The 21,015-nt window shown below is 40.2% G+C and overlaps 2 protein-coding genes across 3 annotated transcripts in view; one reads left to right on the top strand and one right to left on the bottom strand.

The window, feature by feature from the left end:
• Window positions 1-703: 703 nt before the first annotated feature.
• prlhr2a (prolactin releasing hormone receptor 2a) lies at window positions 704-2,520 on the top strand. The gene is made up of 2 exons (XM_037680527.1): window positions 704-1,164; window positions 1,884-2,520. Exons 1-2 carry the CDS (start codon window positions 704-706, stop codon window positions 2,518-2,520), a joined length of 1,098 nt encoding a protein of 365 aa, XP_037536455.1.
• A 4,530-nt stretch (window positions 2,521-7,050) lies between these two features.
• rab11fip1a (RAB11 family interacting protein 1 (class I) a) overlaps window positions 7,051-21,015 on the bottom strand; it is a 20,729-nt gene continuing 6,764 nt past the window's right edge. The window contains exons 2-6 of one of the 2 annotated variants that reach the window (XM_037680529.1): window positions 19,247-19,683; window positions 18,186-19,116; window positions 9,687-11,198; window positions 8,894-8,996; window positions 7,051-7,462 (exon numbers count right to left, since the gene is read on the bottom strand). In XM_037680529.1, coding sequence (XP_037536457.1) covers window positions 7,262-7,462; window positions 8,894-8,996; window positions 9,687-11,198; window positions 18,186-19,116; window positions 19,247-19,683 — 3,184 coding nt within the window. In that variant the 3' untranslated portion in view covers window positions 7,051-7,261. The remainder of the gene's footprint in view (window positions 7,463-8,893; window positions 8,997-9,686; window positions 11,199-18,185; window positions 19,117-19,246; window positions 19,684-21,015) is intronic. The other variant, XM_037680528.1, reaches the window with a different exon arrangement.

A 21,015-nucleotide genomic window follows, 5' to 3' on the forward strand; every position in this document is an offset into this window, starting at 1 on the left:
ATCTATCTATCTATCTATCTATCTATCTATCTATCTATCTATCTATCTATCTATCTATCTATCTATCTATCTATCTATCTATCTATCTATCTATCTATCTATCTATCTATCTATCTATCTATCTATCTATCTTTCTATCTATCTATCTATCTATCTATCTATCTATATATCTTTCTGTTTGTTTTTCCTGCAGTCTTACAATAAAGTCATCTTATTTTGAAAAATAAATGTTTTACTGTTTTTGGTCAAATCTGGAAAATAACCTGTTCAGACTAAAATCTAGTTCCATATCTGTAACAATGACTTGTAGTCATTGTTGCCCTCGATAAAGTCTGTTATCTTTGACATCAAAGTGAACTGGGTTGACTTCAGAAGTTAATCAGTTGTAAATCAACATTTACTGATTGATTTTTGAGAGTTTCATGAAAATCAGTCCAGTGGTTTAATAGCTACATGTATATTCTGTTAACAGACTAACAAACGTGCACATAACACAGAAAGACAAAGGCAACTCCTTCATCCTCCGCCTTTCTTGTTTTGGTGGTGGGTGATAGAAATCTACATAAATGTTTTATACCGTGAGAGGAAACAAATCAGACACTCCTCATGCCAGTGTCACTTTCTGATCTTCTAAAGAGTATTTTATTTGAAAACTCATAATAATGGTAGGTTACATGGTTTCACCCCCTCAGGTCCTTTCTGGATGGAGGGCACAAGCAGTGGCTGGGCAGAGGAGCTCACCCCCCCATGTGTGCAGCATGATGACAGTGGGAACGACAGCAGTCCTGTGTTTGAGGTGGCTCTGCAGAACGCCTCCTCCCAGCGCAGCCCTCAGTTTGTGGGTGTTGAGTTGCTGCAGTCCTTCAAGCTGCTCATTATCCCCTGCTACACTCTCGTGGCCCTGGTGGGTGTCTTTGGCAATTATCTGCTCCTCTACGTCATCTGCCGCACCCGCAAGATGCACAACGTCACCAACTTCTTCATCGGTAATCTGGCTTTCTCCGACATGCTGATGTGTGCCACGTGCGTCCCCTTCACTCTGGCCTACGCCTTCAACCCTCATGGCTGGGTCTTTGGACGCTTCATGTGCTACTTGGTGTACCTCATCCAGCCGGTGACGGTTTATGTGTCCGTCTTCACTCTCACTGCCATCGGTGTGGACAGGTAAGTGAACCCCACCCTCTAAGTAACAGGTTTGAAACAGTCTCACAAACAGCTGTAGTCAATTTGTGAATCCAAAATCCATTTTGCTGAATATGTAAAAATGATTTTGAACTGAATCAACCGTAACAAAAGTCCTGAGCTGCACTGTGACATATTTCTTATGAAAGGTAAAGCCTGGGGTGGGGGATAATAAATCTAAAGATGCTTTTCTATGTGCACAGCAGGCTTTCTCATGAAGACTCCATGTCTTCAGTGTTTCATCAGTGACTCCTCACAATGTTCTGCAGCTGAGGAGATGTTCATTAATACCTTCCTTTTGGTTCATTCAGATGTAAATCATTCTCAGTGAAGCATACAGAGAAGTATTATTCATCAGACAATATGTTTCTCTGTTGCCATGCGGCACAAATCCTGCTTTATCTGACCTTGTCTGAAGTGGCAGCGTTGGATAAAATTTCATATTTGTGAGACCAGCATAGTCATTTTTTTTCTGGTTGGAAACTGACAATTTGGCATCGATTGATTTCTCCAGTAATTTTTGAGCGTTTGTAATTTGTGGCTCTTAAGAGCGTACGATAATTTGTGTGCCGATTGCTGATGGCAAGTACTGACTGCAGTTGTTCTCCTTCCTCCCCTGCAGTGACTCATGCATGACATTTTTTTTTTGTCCCTTTCTAGTTGTTTTTCTTTTCTAACTCGTCTGCTCTGCCTCCTCCTAGATATTACGCCACAGTGCACCCACTGAAGAAACGCATCTCCGTCTTGGCGTGCACGTACCTTCTGTCTGGGATCTGGCTCCTGTCCTGTGCTCTGGTGGCTCCGGCTGTGGCTCACACCTACCATGTGGAGTTCAAAAATGAAGGCTTCACCATCTGTGAGGAGTTCTGGATGGGTCAGGAGAGAGAGCGGCTGGCTTATGCCTATAGCACCCTCCTGATCACCTACGTTCTGCCTCTTTCAGCGCTCTGCATCTCTTACCTGTGCATCTCGGTCAAACTGCGGAACTGTGTCGTACCTGGCCACCACACTGAGAGCCAGGCGGAGGCTCAGCGCATGCGCAAACGCAAGACATTTCGGCTCGTGAGCTTGGTGGTGGCAGCTTTCGGCATTTGCTGGATGCCCATCAGCGTGTTCAACGTTCTGCGTGACATTGACATCGATCTGATTGACAAGCACTACTTTCTGCTCATCCAGCTGCTCTGTCACCTGTGTGCAATGAGCTCATCTTGCTGTAACCCTTTCCTCTACGCCTGGCTGCATGACCGTTTTCGTGCTGAGCTTCGTAAAATGTTCACGTGTCACCGTCGCATCGGTATCTCAGCCAACAACTGCGCTACGGCCAGCGTGGTTTTGTAAAGCTCTTTTGTTCTGTGTTTAATTACAGTACATTTGAGAGGTGTACTGCCTGTCATCTAAGAATTCAGCTCTCAGTCATTATAAGCACACAGTTCTCAAACTCACCTGGTGGTGCATTGTCATTTGTTCTTTACCCCTTTAAAAACATCTATTTTCATGCTTTTTTGTTGTTGCTTGTTTCTCATGTCAAACAATGGCGAAGTTGGTTTTGCTTTTTCAGAACATTTGGACCTTCTTCCAACCATCTCAAATATTTTAATATTAATGTCACAAAACAAAATATATATATATATATAGTTTTATGATTTTTAATAGAGTGTTTAAAGATGAAAGAGATCAGAATGATCCACACTACAAATAAAGCACCCTTTATTTTCTGCTGGATTTTTCAGACACATTGCACTTCTTTAAACTACTGCACCAACTGTGTAGAATCCATCCATCCATCCATTTTCTTTACCCGTTTATTCCATTTTGGGAAAAAAAAAAAAACACAATTCATTTGAATTAGTACACTGATCATAAATAATAAGTCACAAATTGTATTTAATTAACCTTTATTTAACCAGGCAAATCCCATTGAGATCACAGATCTCTTTTGCAAGGGAGGCCTGGGCCTGAAGGCACACCAACATGCATGTTTTTGATCTGTGGGAGGAAATTGAAGCAAACACAAGAAGAACATGCAAACTCCACACAGAAAGACCCAGGTCCAACCCAGGATTGAACCCAGTACCTTCTTGCTGTGAGGCAACTGAGCCGTCGTCGTGCTGTCCTTATATACATTTCAAAAAATTTAAATGCACTAGCTGAAAAATAAAAAATACAGTTAAAGCACCTATAAAAAGTGGAGGGAATGAAAATGACATGTTTAAGTCATGTGACTGTATTACAATGATTACATTACCATATCAAATGGATAATGGAGTTGACAGTATGAGCACTCTACTGGTCCCATGTCAGAGAAGTTTGGGGTGAGATATAAGTGTTATTTTTAGATGGAACACTGTCAATCAGCATGCTGGATCCTCATCTGTGGCAAGCTGGCCTTCAAGATGTGGCAGACTGGACCTGGGCTGGAGCTGATATCCAAGCCAGTCCCACTTATGTTCCAATAATGGAGAGACTGAGGGATCTGGCTGGCCACAGACGGACCTCAACATGATGTGGGCAGTCCATGCACGCACATGCCCATGTGTGAATGAGCATCCTGTTGATAGACTGTACCAGGACACTGCTTTAGTATTTGTAAAACATGAAGATGCAGGATGTCTCTCACATCTCGTGCCATCAGGATTCACCAAACACCACCAGAGGATGTGAAGTCATATTCTACAGCTCCTCACACCATGACGGCAGGAGTAACACCAGTATGTCCATAACCACCACTCCACATGCATTCATCTTTACTCTGGTGTTTGACAGCCTACACATGGTGAACAGCTGATACTAGTGTTCAGTAAAACCTAGTGCACTATACGGCATTCCTCCTTTGTGTTGATCTGTCCCGGGGGACTGGGACTTTCATGTGTGCACAAGCCCTCAAGCACCAATTGGTTCTGAAGTTTTGGCCACTGTGACATCTGTATGCCTCACATGTGGGGATAATCTCATGCAAACCTCCCAGTGTGACTCCCAACCAGCTCCATCAAATGCTGATAATCATGTACAATGCATCCAGTGTCTGTTGACATTCACCCTCTGGTGCATGTCAGCTCCTTGTAAACAAGTTTTATACATACATCAAATAAAGTACCAAATTAAAACCAAGTTGGACCATTCCAAGTAGGAAATTAACTTTTTTTTTTCCAATGAGCGTACAAATTTTAAGATGCACTCAAAAATTCAAGCACAAGGCTGAATTACCCCCCTACAATACAACCAGTATGATCAGCAATTACAAAACAACAATGAAAAGCACTGTTAACATTTGATCTATCACTACATGAAGAATTACTGCAATGAGAAGAACATGTCAGAACGGTCCACTGTCCTTTTAGTCTTGTTCAGGCTTAAGTATCTGTATCAGAACTGTTCGTTTCAAGAGCAAAGAGTATAAATCCATTTCTCTAAGGTTTGAATTTCTTTTTGTTTTAATTAAAGCATTTTTTTTCTTTTATCAAAACACTAGACTTCATGAATTAATAAAGTACTGCAAAGTTCAGTCATACAGGTGGTTATTAAGCAGTGCTCATGGGAATATTTCATCATGTGAAATGGATTGCTATTTGTAAATGCTACAGTAGTTTTTCAAAATGTGGGCTACAATATTACAATGAATCCCGTGTTGGCTAAAAATAATCCTCATAAATATAGAACAGTGTAGGCGATGTGCAGCAAACATGAAACTTACATGAAACTGTAAAACGAGCAGCATTGCATAATTCTGTGGTTTGGTTAACAGTTTTGGACTAATTATGGTTACGAACCAGTCCTGTTACAGTGACATGACCACCGAGTGTTTTCTGTAGAGCTACAGAAATATTGTTTCTGCTTGCATCATATGGGTCCCAAGTTAAAATCAAAGTTCTAATTTACCTAAAAAAACATGGGTTTAGAATCAACTTTATACAAGAATTTAAACAAAGCTGATTACTTCACTCTGCTTTTACATCACTCTTTTATATGTTCATGATAAATGTTTTAAGATAAAAGAAGTTAATGAAATTCTCACAGCACTGGTTGATGAGTAGAATGGGTCATTTTCTACATAATTTATTTTTTATATGAAGTGGCATAAAAATGGAACTGCAAAAGTTGTGCACTACTAATAATAAGTTTTCAGGATATATCAACTTTATGGAAATAGGAAGTTGTTCTTAGGTTTTAACATACAAGTAGCAAAAGATTACTCTTAAAAAAAACTACTAATGAATTATAAACTGTGAAACTTCAAACTGTCTTCAATTAATTTTTTTTCACCAGGGACAGTTTTTGTTTTTCAGACAGAGAACTCAGTAAAAGTCCAGTTAAATCATTCCTTTTTTATCCCTTTAGTCCTTTAGAAACTAATATTTTCCAGCCCGCTCTGCACGGACGACACCACAGACAATTTATTCAGCATTGCTCAGCTCTCTATAGAGCCACAAAGGGCTTTTGATGTTTCATAAACATTAAAGTATTAGTTTCTGTTTTATTACAAATAATGTATTCATTTTCAGTTTTCTCCTGTATACAATACTTTCACAAACTCTTCAACAGCCAGTTCAACAGTTCTGCATTTCATTCTCAGATGAACCCACCTTTTCATTCACATCAAAATCTTTTTTTTTTTTTGGACCAAATGTTTCACAGCGCTGTACTTTTATGGGATTTTGATCAGCCCTACATGCAGATTTAACCAAAACAAAATTTCAGAAGAATTTACTGAAACCATTAAAATACATTTCTTCACCTGTATTGTTGTTTTGACCTGAAAATAGGCTGTTGTGTACAATAAGTCACGTCATGCGTGTTACCATGGATACACTTGCGTGTCTCCTTGTTGATCTGAAATGTATAGATATTCTAAGAGACAGTAATTTTTTTTTCCCCTTTCAGTATAAAACAAAAACTGCTGGATGTGAAAGAGCACGGACGTCTAATCGTGTTAGAAATATCAGTGCAGTCTTGTTTAGGTAACAAATGATGCAATTTCAGAGGATGTATGAAATAAAATTCTCTGAAAATAACGAAGATTTGCAAAGAACGATTTCTGCTAAAAACCATCTGCTGTAATAGTGACTTTATTTCAAATAAAAACAAAACAACTGAGAAAATAGACATTTTAAAGAAATTTACAGCCACAGCAGTGTCCGTGAAACACTGAATTATTTCCTCTGTACGTTCTTTGAGCTCTCAGCTCAAACAAATAGATGTATTAGACATCATATATTGCAAAAGGGGAGGAAAACAAATCATAAAAAGAGCAGAAAGGCACATTTCTGTACATACAGATGATAAATAATGCAAATATTTCAGAAGTGACACTTGTAAAAACATTTATCAGTGTGATGCGAACAAAAGCAAGGCTGGATTTTAGTGTTTTATCTATGATACAAATATCTATGTGATTAAAGTATTTCAATAAATTAAGGAATTCTTTATGATTATGTCCTCAGCTGTGTGTTATAGTACATGAAACATGACTGTGCACAGTACATGATGCAGTAGCTGCTTGGTTTGAGATGCTGCGGTGCTTTAAGGAGCAGCTCCCTGCAGCAGCAAGAGGCACAGTCTCTGTCAAAAGGCTGAATGGCCAAGTGATATTCCCTGTGGTGCTACAAAGAGAGGAATGTTGTTAACGGGCTGGTTAAAAAACACAAAGGATCAACAAAACAATTAAGGCTTCATGAGTGTAGTGATGAAAAGAAATCGTGAAACAGCTGAATAAGCATACAGTACATATGGGAGCAGGCAGCAATAAATTAAAAAAGAAACAAAGGTCGACATAAAGAGTAAAAAGACCAGTGTCAAATAATTTTACTCAAGTAATTAATTAAAAAATGTAATTCAGTTATGATATAAATCATACTTTAGTACCCTAGTGTCAAAACAAATACATTCATTTGCTTAAAGGTTTTTAAACTTATTATTTGTCGCTAAATTAGATACATTTTAATTGTCCCCTACTTTCAAACCTTTTTACCTCTGAAACTAAAAAAGTGCATAATGTTCCAACACATTCATCCCTTTGAGTCCAGTGTGAAATCAGTTACAAACACAAAAAATGGGATTAGGGCCTGAAGACGGGTTTCATTTGTCACACGGGCTTGGCAGCGTTGAGGGCGTGCAGGATGGAGGGCTGCTCCTCGATGACTCGGACCAGCAGGTTGTCGATGTACACCTCGAGCTCTTCGATCTTGGCGTTCTTCCTGGACAGGTCGGTCTGCTGTTTGACCACCAGCGTTATCAGCTCCTCTTGTGTCAGCTGACTGTAAGGACCGCTACCAGAGTCTCCCCCCTGACAGGAACAGAAACCTCAGTTATTTATTTGAAGCACATTTTGAACTGTTAGAGCTTTGTGGTTCAGGTTGGCAACAAAAACAAATTAATGCTTTTTCAAAAATACAAGGATAGATTTATAACCCTTTGATCCATTTTTTTTACAAGAATGTTTTTTTTAATTTCATATCATAATGTTCTCAAACATTTTTTGGATGAACTTTTGTGCCACCTGTATCGTTTAGAGAAAACTGAGTTTATTTCTTTAAGCAGCTGAGCCAAACTCAGTCTGCTGAGTAGAATTACATAAGTGGGGCTTTTGATAACATTTTGGAGGCGTTTAATTATTTAAAACACATCAAAGCAATTTAAACTAGAAAAATTACATTTCCTGCAAAAATTCAGTGTGAATGCTTACTGCTAATGAACTTGCTGAAAAAAGCTAAAATTAACTAAAATATGCTCAAATGTAGCTGAAAAGGAAGAATAAGCCTTAATTAGCAGAAAAATGCCAAAATAACCCATATTTGCTGAATTTGGTTTAAATAAGCAGAAATGAGCACAGACATTGCCTTTAAAAACTGAAATTAGAAAAAAATAGCTGAAAAGGTAGAAAGAGGCTTAAATTAGCAGAAGGAAGTGGAGAGAGCACAATTACAATTGTATTACAATTACAGCCCATTTAGGCTGAAAGAAGCAGAAAGTAGTACAAAAAGTGGAATTATCTGAAAAAAGCTGAAATTAGCACAAAAACAGCTGAAAATAGCTAAAATAGCAGAAATAAGCTGAAATTAGCAGAAGGAAGAGGAGAGAGCACATTTTTGCTGAATTAGGCTGAAAAAAGTTTTAATGAGTGCAAAAACTGTGAAACTGGCAGAAAAGGCTAAAATGAGCATAAAACAGCTAAATAATAGCTGAAATAACTGAAACTAGCATAACTAAGCTGAAAGGAACATGAGCTGAAATTAGCAAAAAGAAGTTAATTAGGCTGAAAGTAGCAGAAATGCCTACAAAAAAACTTGAATTTCTCTGAAAACAGCTGAAATTAGCTAAAAAAAATGCTAGTCATAGCAGGATTGTCCTGAACGAGCTGAACATCTGGATGTACGATTTATTGAAATAGGACAAAAATTGTGGAACGAGAAAGATGTCGAAAAACGTATAAAAGTAAAATGGATCACAATCGTGTGAATGCTTCATAAGCGTTCACATGATAATAACATTCACTCTGGAGTTACCAATGGGCATTTTGTGCTTAATTCCATTTACACTTAAACATCTGGGGCCTTAGAATAAAAGAGAGCCATTTATAAATCAGTACTGTGTGAAGAAAGCTGCAGGATGGAAAGAGACAGTTTATTCAAGTGAGAATTTCTTCCACTGTTGCTGTGAGATAATATTTTGAGTTTTAGTTTTTAATCAAGTCTGTAATTGGTGAAGACCGACTTACCTTAGTCTTTCCAGGTGTGGTGTCCCAAATCTTTATTTCTTTTACAGCAGGGCTGCTGGTGGGATGCTGGCTCTCTGAGTTCAGGGGCTTCACAGGATGAGGCCTGGAAAACAACAAATATTTAACAACTTTATACAGGTTAGCTCATGAAAGTTGGTTCGCTGTGGTGACCCCTGACAAAGGGAGCAGCCCAAAACATAAATACATTTAAAAAAACAGGTTATAAAACCATCACTCTTTTTTAATGTCAAAGAGCAAATACTGAATTTACAAAATAAAATTAAAGAGGTCATGTGATATTTGTGTATTCAGAATTTTGTCTGTATGTTGTTCGTGTTCTGTGTGTTTTTCCTCAAGGTTTATCATTAACCTGCAACACATTTGGTTAATTCCTGCCTTTACTGGATGCACTTCTAACAAAGCAGCATCTCCCACTGATCAGTCACATAATGTCCTGAAGGGATGGGAGCTAAAATAAAGCATTTTTTACTTGAAAAGAGCTAAACATCTTCCAACAGAAACCTCAAACAGAATTATGAACCTGTAATATTCACTCTTTAAACAGTGCCATGGTGTGTTTATTATAATCAAAGCTATTCCAAAGTGCAATTTCAAAATAAAAATGCAAAAGAAAAAAAGTTGCTAAAAGCCCAAGAAACCCACACACCCAAGATAAACACCATCAACCTATTTGTCACCAAATACAACACCATGATGAAAGCCCTTTGATCACTGGTGAATTAGGACGAAAAGATCGCAAGTGCAGACTTCGTAATAGCCAATTTAATCTCACCTGCGTGCATTCAAGGCTAGCCCACCTCCACTGCTATTCTGAGTACTGACAGGCTGAACTTCGGAGGGTGACACCCAAGCTCGCAACAGTGTTTTCGCGCCAGACCAGTTTTCTGCCTGAGACGCTGGTTCCTCCAGAACCACCGGGAGGGAGCCTGAGGGAGCCAGAGATGAAGGTGTATGAAAAGATTCAGCAGCGGTTGGATCCTCTCCTGCATACAAACCGACGTGTGTTTTCACATCGGTTCGTGGCTGCAGCGTGGCAGATACAGTACTTGCAGAAGAGGCTTGACTGGCCTCTTTAGATTCTGGCTCGTCTTGAGGAACCACAGTCTTATTTTCAGAGGGAGTTTTGGATGGAAGCATCTTCTTTCCTCTCTGTGAATTGTTTCTTTGAAAAGCAGGACTGAGCAGCTTTGAATCATCCTCTGTTTTTTTGTGGTCAGTTTTACTGGCATTCCAGGAATCTGCTGTTTTTTCTTGAGCTAAGTTGTTATCAGAATTGGTATGTTCAGGTTTCTGCTCCGTTTGTAGATTGCTGGTAAAAGTATCTGCTTCTTGGTTATGACTCAGCTGTGTCAATGAGTCTTTGGAAAGAAGGTCTGTACTTGTAAACTGATCAGGCTGAGCAGAGTTCTCCTGTTCCTTCTGGTCCTTATTGCTCACACTTGAACTGGACGGTGTCTGCACGCTGGTCTTCACAGCAGATTTCTCTTGCTTTTTTGGCTCGGTGCCGCCAACTCGTTGTCTGGGTTTGGCTATTGGTGCTTCTTTGTTCAGGCTGACTTGCGCCATCTTTTCTCCATCTCTTGACGTCCTGTTACTGGAGGCAGAATCTACAACTGTTTGAGGGACTGGGGAGGCAGCTGGTTTAGAGGGAGTTGGTAATAGTGCTTTTTTTGATGTTGCAGGTTTGGTCTTCTGATATTTCCTCATAGCAGCATAGTCATGAGATATAGACAACTTAGGATTTGGAGCAGCCTCTGCTGGGCCATCCACACTCATTTCAGGACCCATAAGCTCAGGAGGGTACTCTTTATGTTTCTGATTAACTTCAGCGATTAGGTTGTCCCACCGAATTTGCCCCTGCACTCCATGTCTCTTTTTGATGTAAAGTGTCTCATAATCGGGAAGAGGTAAAGAGGGTTTGTTTTCTTGCTGCGACCCATTTGCCTCTTCATACGTATGGTTTTGGATCTCTCTGACGGGACCTGGATTTCCTTTACTCTGGTTTCTTTTAATAGGATATGAAGGAGGTTTTCTCTTCTGATCTGCCATGATGGGTGAAGATCCTCCAGAATCCACCAATGACAAATTCTCAGTGCTGCTGTGAGAAGAACCTGACTGGCCCTGGTTTATGTCTGATGAAGCCAACGATAAAAGTAGATCGGAGAACGTTTCAGGGGACTCTGAAGGAGCACTTGAGTGGGTAGACTCAGTGTGAGCTGGGGAAGGACCGAACTGACTGGAACTTTGGCAGTCAGCAGGTTCGGACGACAAATTTTGAGCCAATCTGCCAAAAAGCAAAAACAAAAATCTAAAGGTCAGTGCGACCAAAGTCACTTTCAATGATATATAACCCGTCACCAATTAAAGTGAGGTTCCACGTGTCACCAAGTTGATATCACCTTTGATATATTCCTCATGCACAATCTCAACATGCTGTAGCCCTTACATAATGTTCAGTTAATGCTAAACCACTTCACTTGTGTAACAACAGCCTAAAGCTACAGCAAAAATATTTCAGCTACGCACAAAAATTATACACTGTTCTGTGATACAGACCAACAACTGGACAAAAGTGACATGTTTCTATTTTTAGCTGCTACTGAGAAATGACTTCACACTACCACAAGATCAACGTATTTAGAATACAATAGGCAAGCCAACAACACGCTAAAATATACAATAAATAGGACTTAAAATTACAAAAAAAGCGTGACTACCTTGGTTATTATCTGCAAGTTTAAATGTTTTTGAAAACAAAACAACTTCAACAGAAATAGTAACAAGAAAAACAATCTTACCATTATGATCAAACTACCGGTTCAGTACAATCCACTGGACAAGATGAAAAACTACTTGAAACCCTCAATCCAGACACCCTGGACATTGACACGGAGAGAAACACTGACTCTGTCTCTCCTTAGAAGCTCATTTCACACAACTTGTTTAACAAACTCTTTACCAACACCAGCCCAACCAGTCCAACGGGTCTGTCAACCATTAGATGGCGTTCTGACTTTGTGTAATTTAACAAAGCAAGTTTGAGCTGTTGTGACTAGAAACAGGACAAAAATTTGTGGAATTCCCAGTTTCAGGGCTTTAAGACATGAGACAGAACAAAATTTATAAAAATTAAAAACAATAATAAACAAGCATCAACTAATTATATAATTATATTTCTTACGAATAGGCTCTTTTGCAAAACAGTTCTGCATAAAGGCTGCAAAGAACGGTCAAGTCTTTAATCTGTCTCTAGATCCTTAAAAACATACGACAGAGCCGGTCTTTTACCACAGAGATGTGAACTTTGAGAAACAAAGCGAGCATCACAGTATCAAGGTGTGGCGCACAACACATTAAATGTGTGACATCTGCATTGTATTGTTTTCAAAACATGACAAAAATAACTCACCTTAGTGATACTCTTTTTGGTCAACCAATTTGTTAAACTAAATGCAAAGTTGACGTGCATTATCACCACTCCTCCCTCTGTAATAAATCCGTTTGTTGTTGTTTATTCCCATTGACCAGAGCCTCAAAGCTAGCTAACTTTTTCATGTCCATTGTTTCAGCTGTTACTAGAACCGCCTTTTTCCATCTGCGTCATATCACTAAAATTAGAAACATCTAAAAATGATGCAGAAAAACTGGCTCATTTGTCACGTCTAGACTGGACTAGAGCTGGGCGATATGGGCCACAATTTATATCTCTTTATTTTTAAGATAAATCGCGATAAACGATATAAACAGTGCCTTGCAAAAGTATTCGGCCCCCTTGAACTTTTCAACCTTTTGCCACATTTCAGGCTTCAAACATAAAAATATAAAATTTTAATTTTTTGTGAAGAATCAACAACAAGTGGGACACAATCGTGAAGTGGAATGAAATTTATTGGATGTGTCAAACTTTTTTAACAAATAAAAAACTGAAAAGTGGGGCGTGCAATATTATTCGGCCCTTTACTTTCAGTGCAGCAAACTCACTCCAGAAGTTCAGTGAGGATCTATGAATGATCCAATGTTGTCCCAAATGACTGATGATGATAAATAGAATCCACCTGTGTGTAATCAAGTCTCCGTATAAATGCACCTGCTCTGCGATAGTCTCAGGGTTCTGTTCAAAGTGCAGAGAGCATCATGAAGACCAAGGAACACACCAGGCAGGTCCGAGATACTGTTGTGGAGAAGTTTAAAGCCGGATTTGGATACAAAAATATTTCCCAAGCTTTAAGCATCCCAAGGAGCACTGTGCAAGCAATCATATTGAAATGGAAGGAGTATCAGACCACTGCAAATCTACCAAGACCCGGCCGTCCCTCTAAACTTTCATCTGGAACAAGGAGAAGACTGATGAGTGATGCAGCCGAGGCCCATGATCACTCTGGATGAACTGCAGAGATCTACAGCTGAGGTGGGAGAGTCTGTCCATAGGACAACAATCAGTCGTACACTGCACAAATCTGGCCTTTATGGAAGAGTGGCAAGAAGAAAGACATTTCTCAAAGATATCCATAAAAAGTGTTGTTTAAAGTTTGCCACAAGCACCTGGGAGACACAGCAAACATGTGGAAGAAGGTGCTCTGGTCACATGAAACCAAAATCCAACTGTTTGGCCACAATGCAAAACGATATGTTTGGCGTAAAAGCAACACAGCTCATCACCCTGAACACACCATCCCCACTGTCAAACATGGTGGTGGCAGCATCATGGTTTGGGCCTGCTTTTCATCAGCAGGGACAGGGAAGATGGTCAGAATTGATGGAAGATGGATGGGGCCAAATACAGGACCATTCTGGAAGAAAACCTGTTTGAGTCTGCAAAAGACCTGAGACTGGGACGGAGATTTATCTTCCAACAAGACAATGATCCAAAACATAAAGACACATCTACAATGGAATGGTTCACAAATAAACGTATCCAGGTGTTGGAATGACCAAGTCAAAGTCCAGACCTGAATCCAATCGAGAATCTGTGGAAAGAGCTGAAGACTGCTGTTCACAAACGCTCTCCGTCCAACCTCACTGAGCTCGAGCTGTTTTACAAAGAAGAATGGGCAGAACTTCAGTCTCTCCATGTGCAAAACTGATAGAGACAAACCCCAAGAGACTTGCAGCTGGAACTGCAGCAAAAGGCAGAGCTACAAAGTATTAACGCAAGGGGGCCGAATAATATTGCACTCCCCACTTTTCAGTTTTTTATTTGTTAAAAAAGTTTGACACATCCAATAAATTTCATCCCACTTCACGATTGTGTCCCACTCGTTGTTGATTCTTCACAAAAAATTAAAATTTTATATCTTTATGTTTGAAGCCTGAAATGTGGCAAAAGGTTGAAAAGTTCAAGGGGGCTGAATACTTTCACAAGGCACTGTATCTCAATATTTTTTCTTTCCATAAAGTAATAACAAAAATATATTTGAGTCAAAGTTTTGTCCCAGTTGTCACACAGCCACATTTATTAACAACAGCTGTAACTACAAAATAAATGCCTAAAAAATAAACTATTTGCATATATTACAAAAAGATGTGAAGTCCTCGACCTTGACCTCTCTAAGTGGCTTTAAGAATCTGTTGGACTCCTGGCAAGGACCAATGCAGACATGTTCCTGTTTTTAGTTTTCTACATTCGCCTTAGAATCTAGCTGTTTTTTGTTACTTTCTTTTAGCCATCTTATTTGTAAAAAAAATTTTTTTTTAAATCTGTATGCCTTTTTATAATAGTCTATTGTCGCTGTTGTCCATTGTTTTCATCATTCTTTGTTGAAATCAGGTCTCTCTTGTAAATGAGTCCTTGGGGCTCAATGGGATTTACCTGTCTAAACAAAGGTTTAATGAATATTAAATAATAATCATTTTCAGCTGGGGGCAGCTGTGGTTGAGAGGCTAGAGCAGTCGTCCTCCAATGGGAGAGTTGGGGGTTCGATTCCACCAGCAGTCACATGCTGAAGTGTCCCTGGGCAAGACACCAAACCCCTCATTGTCTCTGATGTGTCCCATCAGTGTATGAATGTGATAAAGCCCTGATTATTCTTTGTAGAGATCTAGTAGAGGGCATGAATGGGTAAGTTAATGCACAGATTGTGTAGTAAAATGCTTTGAGGCTCTTGATGATAGAAAGGCTCTATACAAGTACAGTCCATTCAGCTGCACCGCTTTCACGTTGGTAAACACGTGAACTGCGGTAGTGAGCCCCCACTTGGAACCTTGAAGCTGCAGTTCCGACAGACCTGACTCCCTCCTTGAAATAAACCACGGTTCAGAACTCATTTAGCCGTGCTGTGCCTTTTAGAGGAACATAGAGAGGTAGCGCGACATTAATAATCGGCAGTTTATCATATCGCTAAGACACGGTCCCGTCTCGACTGTGGAACAAGACGGCTAACGTGTTAGCCATCTTGTTAGCCGCTAAGGACTGTATCTTTAGCGATATGATAAACTGCTGATTTATTAATGTCACGCTACCTCTCCGTGTTCCTCTAAAAGGCACAGCACGGCTAAATGAGTTCTGAACCGTGGTTTATTTCAAGGAAGGAGTCAGGTCTGTCGGACCTGCAGCTTCACACACGCTCAGCTACTCATGTTTACTTCTGCTAAACGTCTCCTCTCCTATCCGCCCACCTCCTGGAGAAGCAGGAAGGTTGAGGAGGAGCGCGGCTGAGGGCTGTGTGTTTGTGTTCAAGGAGGGAGAAGGAGGGGGGCGAGTAGGAGAAAGAAGACAGCAGGAGGATTTCCAAGTATAAAAAATATATCGTTTTATATCGAGATAGTCTCCTTATATCGCAAAAAAAAATTATATTGATATTTTTAAAATATTGAGATATTGCCCAGCTCTAAACTGGACTATTGCAATGCTTTATTATGTGGGTGTCCAAATACTTCTTTCAAAAGTCTTCAGTTGATCCAAAATGCTGCTGCCAGAGTCTTAACTTGAGTTAGTAGGAGAGATCATATCTCTCCAGTTTTAGCTTCTCTCCATTGGCTCCCTGTCAAATACAGAATTGAATTCAAAATCTTACTTCTAGGCAGCACGGTGGCGCAACTGGTAGAGCTGCTGCCTCTCAGCGAGCAGGTCCTTGGTTCAAACCCTGGTCCAGGGGCCTTTCTGGGTGGAGTTTGCATGTTCTCTCCGTGCATGCGTGGGTTTTCTCCGGGTACTCCGGTTTCCTCCCACAGTCCAAAAACATGCATGTTAGGCTGATTGGTAACTCTAAATTGTCCCTAGGTGTGAGTGAGACAGTGAATGGTTGTTTGTCTCGTTTGTCTTTATGTGGCCCTGTGATGGACTTGCGACCCGTCCAGAGTGTACCCCGCCCCTCGCACAGTGATTGCTGGACATGGGCACCAGCGACCCCCGTGACCCAAAATGGAATAAGCGGGTAAAGATAATGGATGGATGGATGGATCTTACTTCTAACCTAGAAAGCTCTCAACAACCTAGCTCCATCTTATATTACAGATCTTATTGTTCCATATTTTCCTAACAGAGCACTTCACTCTCAGACTGTAGGCTTACTTGCAGTCCCTAGATTTTCCAAAAGCAGAATAGGAGGAAGATCTTTCAGTTATCAGGCTCCTCTGTTATGGAACCAACTCCCAGTTTCTGTCCATGAGGCTAACACATTGTCCAGTTTTAAGATTAAGCTTAAGACTTTCCTTTCTAATAAATCCTACAGTTATGGTTGGCTTGTTATTCTGCTCAGTGACATGTAGTCAGGGGAAGCAAATGAGGCAGTGTCTCTCCTGTCATCATGACAAGTAAAATACTAACAATGATAAGAGAAAATACATTTGACCACTAGACTGTTCTAGAAAACTGTTTTATAAAACTGTTTTCTGAAGTATTTCAACACTCAAGAGTCAAAATTGCAGAATTTACACATTGCATGTTCAAACAATGTGGAGTGAGGCAGTGTAGTGCTGTGCTTCACCTCTGGTGGCGCTGTGTTATATACTATATGAAGTAGGCGGTTGGTGCATGCACATTGCTGTCTCTTCATATCACCAATATACTGTACATGTTTGATTACACGTGCTACACATGCTGATGTTCTACAGTCTGTAATATATTGAATGAACGTGTGTGACATATTTCTTCTTTCCAATTGGTCATAATTGCATGGTCAAACTACACAGGGTGAGACAGAAAGTACCTTGCCACACCGATAGGGGGCAGTGCTGCCCCATGGGGACAATGACACGTCGTCGTGAATTCTTCTGTTGCAGAGGGGCGGGGGTGGAAGATCATATTTTAAAACTAAAGGATTTTTCCAAACGCATTCATATTAAAATAAAGATAAGATAATATGTTTTTTTTGTTTGTTTGTTTTATTTTAAAAGAGATGAGCAAGCAAAATTAGATGCTTAAAAAAAAAAAAAGAAAATAAAAAGGCTATAAGCTTGAAATATAAGCTTCTATTTTGGGTTTATATAATGTGAGCATCCGATTCCAGTACCTCACCTGTTGCAAAGCTCACCACACGTCACTGATGCTGCTATAGGCTTAGACTACTAGAGGACAAACTGACCTCAGTTCCTTAAATTAATTGTTAAAATTTAATAGTTTTCATTTGATACTATTTCCATCTTAACATGCGATTCTCGACCTGCCATTGTGTATCTGTTCCTACCAAACCCAGCCAGTTGAAGCAGATGGCCTCTTGTCCTGGTTCCACTAAAGGTTTCTTCCTCATAAAGGAGTTTTTCCTTTCCACTGTCGCCTTCATGCTTGCTCAAGATGAGAGTCTGTGATGGAGTTAAACTCAAAGCAGTCTGCTCCTCAGATAAATGATGTTAACTTATATTTTTATATATATGAATGTTTCTGTTCAGTGCCCTGTGATGACTTCTGTTATGGCTTGGCACTATATAAATAAACAGTACTGAATTGAATTACTGCCTTGCTCCACAGCACAAAGGCACATCAGGAGTGGGTTGGCTTCAACCCCGCTCGCCACTTCAGTTTATTTGGAAAGAACACGGAGGCGGCCAGAAGGGTTTTGGGAAAAGGCCTAATGTATGTCTCCGAACTGTGTGTTTGGCTTCATATTTGCAGTTAGTGTTAGGCAGTGCTTTAGGAAAATAAAATGTTAATATAAAAAAACAACAGTTTGGAAACTATTATAGACAGTTTTCACATTTCAGTTAAGCAAGACTTCAAAGGGCATAAGCCAATAAATACTGAAGGGATGTAAAACTGCTGATGTCATTTCATAATACTGGTGCAACACAAGATGTTTGGTGTAAACAGAGCCACAGTGAAGAAAACCAGACCTACCTGGGCTTGACTGCAGACACTTTAGTGGAGCGGTTGAGGAACATCATGGCAGAGGGGTTCTGTGGGTTGGGTTTTTGGTGATCAGGTGGACTTTGATTACCGACAGGTGGAAGATCTGAGCTGAGGGGAATATCTTCAAATGGGTTAGTGGAGTGACGGGAGGAAGGCTGATCATGACCTTTTGACACTGTGAGAGGGGCTGGGGTGGGAAGCTGCTCCTCTTTAGTTTGTGGCTGTACCTCCTCCTTCTTCTCCTCCTTCCCTCTGATCATCCCAAACAGAGAAGACAATCTATCACTCATGGAGGACTCCTCCTGACGTTTCTGCTCCTCAGCTCTTCGACGTTCCTCCTCAAGCCTCTGGTTTTCGGCTGCTTCTAGCATCCTGCGCTCCTCTTCTTGTTTTCTCTTTTCTTCTTCCTCCTCCTTCTGTTTCTTCTTTCTTGCTTCATCTTCTATGACTCTTCGTCTTCTCTCCTGTTCCTCTTGTTGTCTGATCTGCTCTTCCTCCTGCAGCCTCTTGGCCTCGGCCCGGTATTTCTCCTCTTCCTCCAGCCTTTTTGCCTCTGCGATGCGCTTCTCCTCAGCCAGCCTTCTCATCTCCTCCTCTTGATGGTGCTGTTGCTCCATTTCTTTATCTGATTCATGTCTATAAAATGGGGCAGATGAACTTTTGGTGGAATCTGCAAAGGGATCAGAAGTGTGTTTGCGGACATCCTCCATAGAGCCTTGGCCAGAGCTATTTAGACTGAGTGTAGATCCACTCTTAGCTTCTGCCTCCTCGGCGTAGACATGGTTGCCATTGATGCACAGGTTGTTGTGGTCACTGGTGGCCTGCTTGGAGCGGCCCAGTAAGGAGAAAGCACCCAGAGACACCTTGCTGTCAGAGCTGCCAGTTCGCTTGTGTCCCAGTAATTTGAATTTCTTTTTTCCTGTAAGAGGAGAGTCAGAAGCATGATGTCATTGTTCAGATGCAAAATACCACTATTTAACTTGCAGTGTGCGTGAGACAAACCAGAAATGTCAACAAACACTGCCGACAGTGCAGAAAGGTTAATTTACCTTCAGGAGAATCAACATTGAGGCCAGAGGAGCGGCTGCTGCTGAGAGATGAATTCTTTTCAGGCAGTGACCCAAGTGTAGACATCGACTGCGAGATGTTCCGATGCAAGTTTGATTTAGGGCCAAAGAGGGTTTTGATTTTAGATTTCTTCTTTCCTTGTGGAGACTGACTGAGTGACTGTGTCTCAGCTTCTCCCTCGCTGTCAGTGAGGACCTGGTTCACAGAGGGAACGATAGCCGAAGCAGAGTCGGACAAGCCGTTCTTTTTCTTTCCACGGACTTTGTCCTTCAGTTTCGAGATGCCAGAGCGAGGTTTGTCCTGCGCAGAAATGTCAAACATGCTGGCGGACATGTTGTTTCTCTTAAACTGGATATCTAACAGCACTTCTCCTCGCACCTTGTCCTCCTTTTTATCCTTGTTCACCAGCCTGAACCAGCTGGAAAAAAATAAAATTATAAATTAGATGAAAGTGATCAACTTTGAAATTAATGTCAGGCATTCTTTTAGGATATTATATGTATATTATTACATGGCAACAGAAAGCAAATTTGTACAGTATCTGGCACAGTAATAGTATATCCTAAAGTAATTTATACTAATGGACAACTTGAAAGGACAAGAAAAAAAATAATAATAATCCGAGACATTGATTTGTCCTCTGTGAATTACCTTTTGATTCAAGTGCAGTTTTTATTTTATAAGACATAGTTTGTTTTGACAGGAATTAAGGAAAAACCAACAACAACATAATTCCTAAAACAAAGCTTTTAACAAGCATAACTGATTCAGCTTTTTTTCTTTTTTTTTTTTTTTTGGGGGGGGGGGGGGGGGGGGACTGATTAGGACTGGGTACTGCTAAAAAGCCAATCCTATTTCTGAAGAACTAAAAATGCTAATTTTGCTCATTACTGAGAAAAATGTAAAAAAAAAAAAAAAGGAAGCTTTTGTTCTTCTGCTGAAAAAGTAATGAGTTTTTCCCCCTCTAGTCATTATCTAAGCACATTTTTAAATGCTGCTGCCAGAGGCTTTACTGGAGATATCTCTCTCCAGTTTTAGCTTCTCTCCACTGGCTCCCTGTCAAATCCAGAATTGAATTCAAAATCTTACTTCTAGCCTACAAAGCCCTCAACAACCTAGCTCCATCTTATATTTGAGATCTTATTGTTCCATATTTTCCCAACAGAGCACTTCACTCTCAGACTGCAGGTTTACTTGTAGTTCCTAGAGTTTCCAAAAGCAGAATGGGAGGAAGCTCTCAGTTATCAGGCTCTTCAAGATGGCCGCTTGTCCTGAGCCTGGTTCTGCTAAAGGTTTCTTCCTCACGAGGGAGTTTTTCCTTTCCACTGTCGCCTTTTCATGCTTGCTCAAGATGAGTTTTGCGATGGAGTTAAATTCAAAGCAGTCTGCTCCTCAGATAAAAAATGTTAACTTGTTTTTTATTTATGAATGTTTCTGGTGGTGGCGGGAATGCTTGCGTGGGTGTTTGGATTCAGGTGCTTTGACAGATGCACGCTAGGTTGGGTAGTGGTGGAAGCTAGATGATTCCTTGTGCCATGTCGAATGTTTCATGGTGATATTGTGGGTGGCATTGTGCTGTGCATGTTGTTTTGTCGTGATGGTCTCTCGTTTTATCCATTTCTCTTTTATTTATTTTTTTCTTCTTCTTTCTTCTCTTTCTTTAAAAAAATAAATAAAAAAAATTGAGCGATGATGATAAGTTCATTGAAACACTTCACAATGTTTCTACACTTAAACTGAGCTAAAAAAA

This window comes from Nematolebias whitei, chromosome 8 (assembly GCF_014905685.2).
Source record: "Nematolebias whitei isolate Nwh7 chromosome 8, NemWhi1, whole genome shotgun sequence".
NCBI classification, from domain to species: Eukaryota; Metazoa; Chordata; class Actinopteri; order Cyprinodontiformes; family Rivulidae; genus Nematolebias; species Nematolebias whitei.

Bases quoted from the DNA above. Each gene is read 5' to 3' on its own strand.
- prlhr2a (XM_037680527.1), top strand. From the start codon at position 704: ATGGAGGGCACAAGCAGTGGCTGGGCAGAGGAGCTCACCCCCCCATGT. The intron at 1,165-1,883 runs GTAAGTGAACCC...GCCTCCTCCTAG, and splicing joins ACTGCCATCGGTGTGGACAG to ATATTACGCCACAGTGCACC.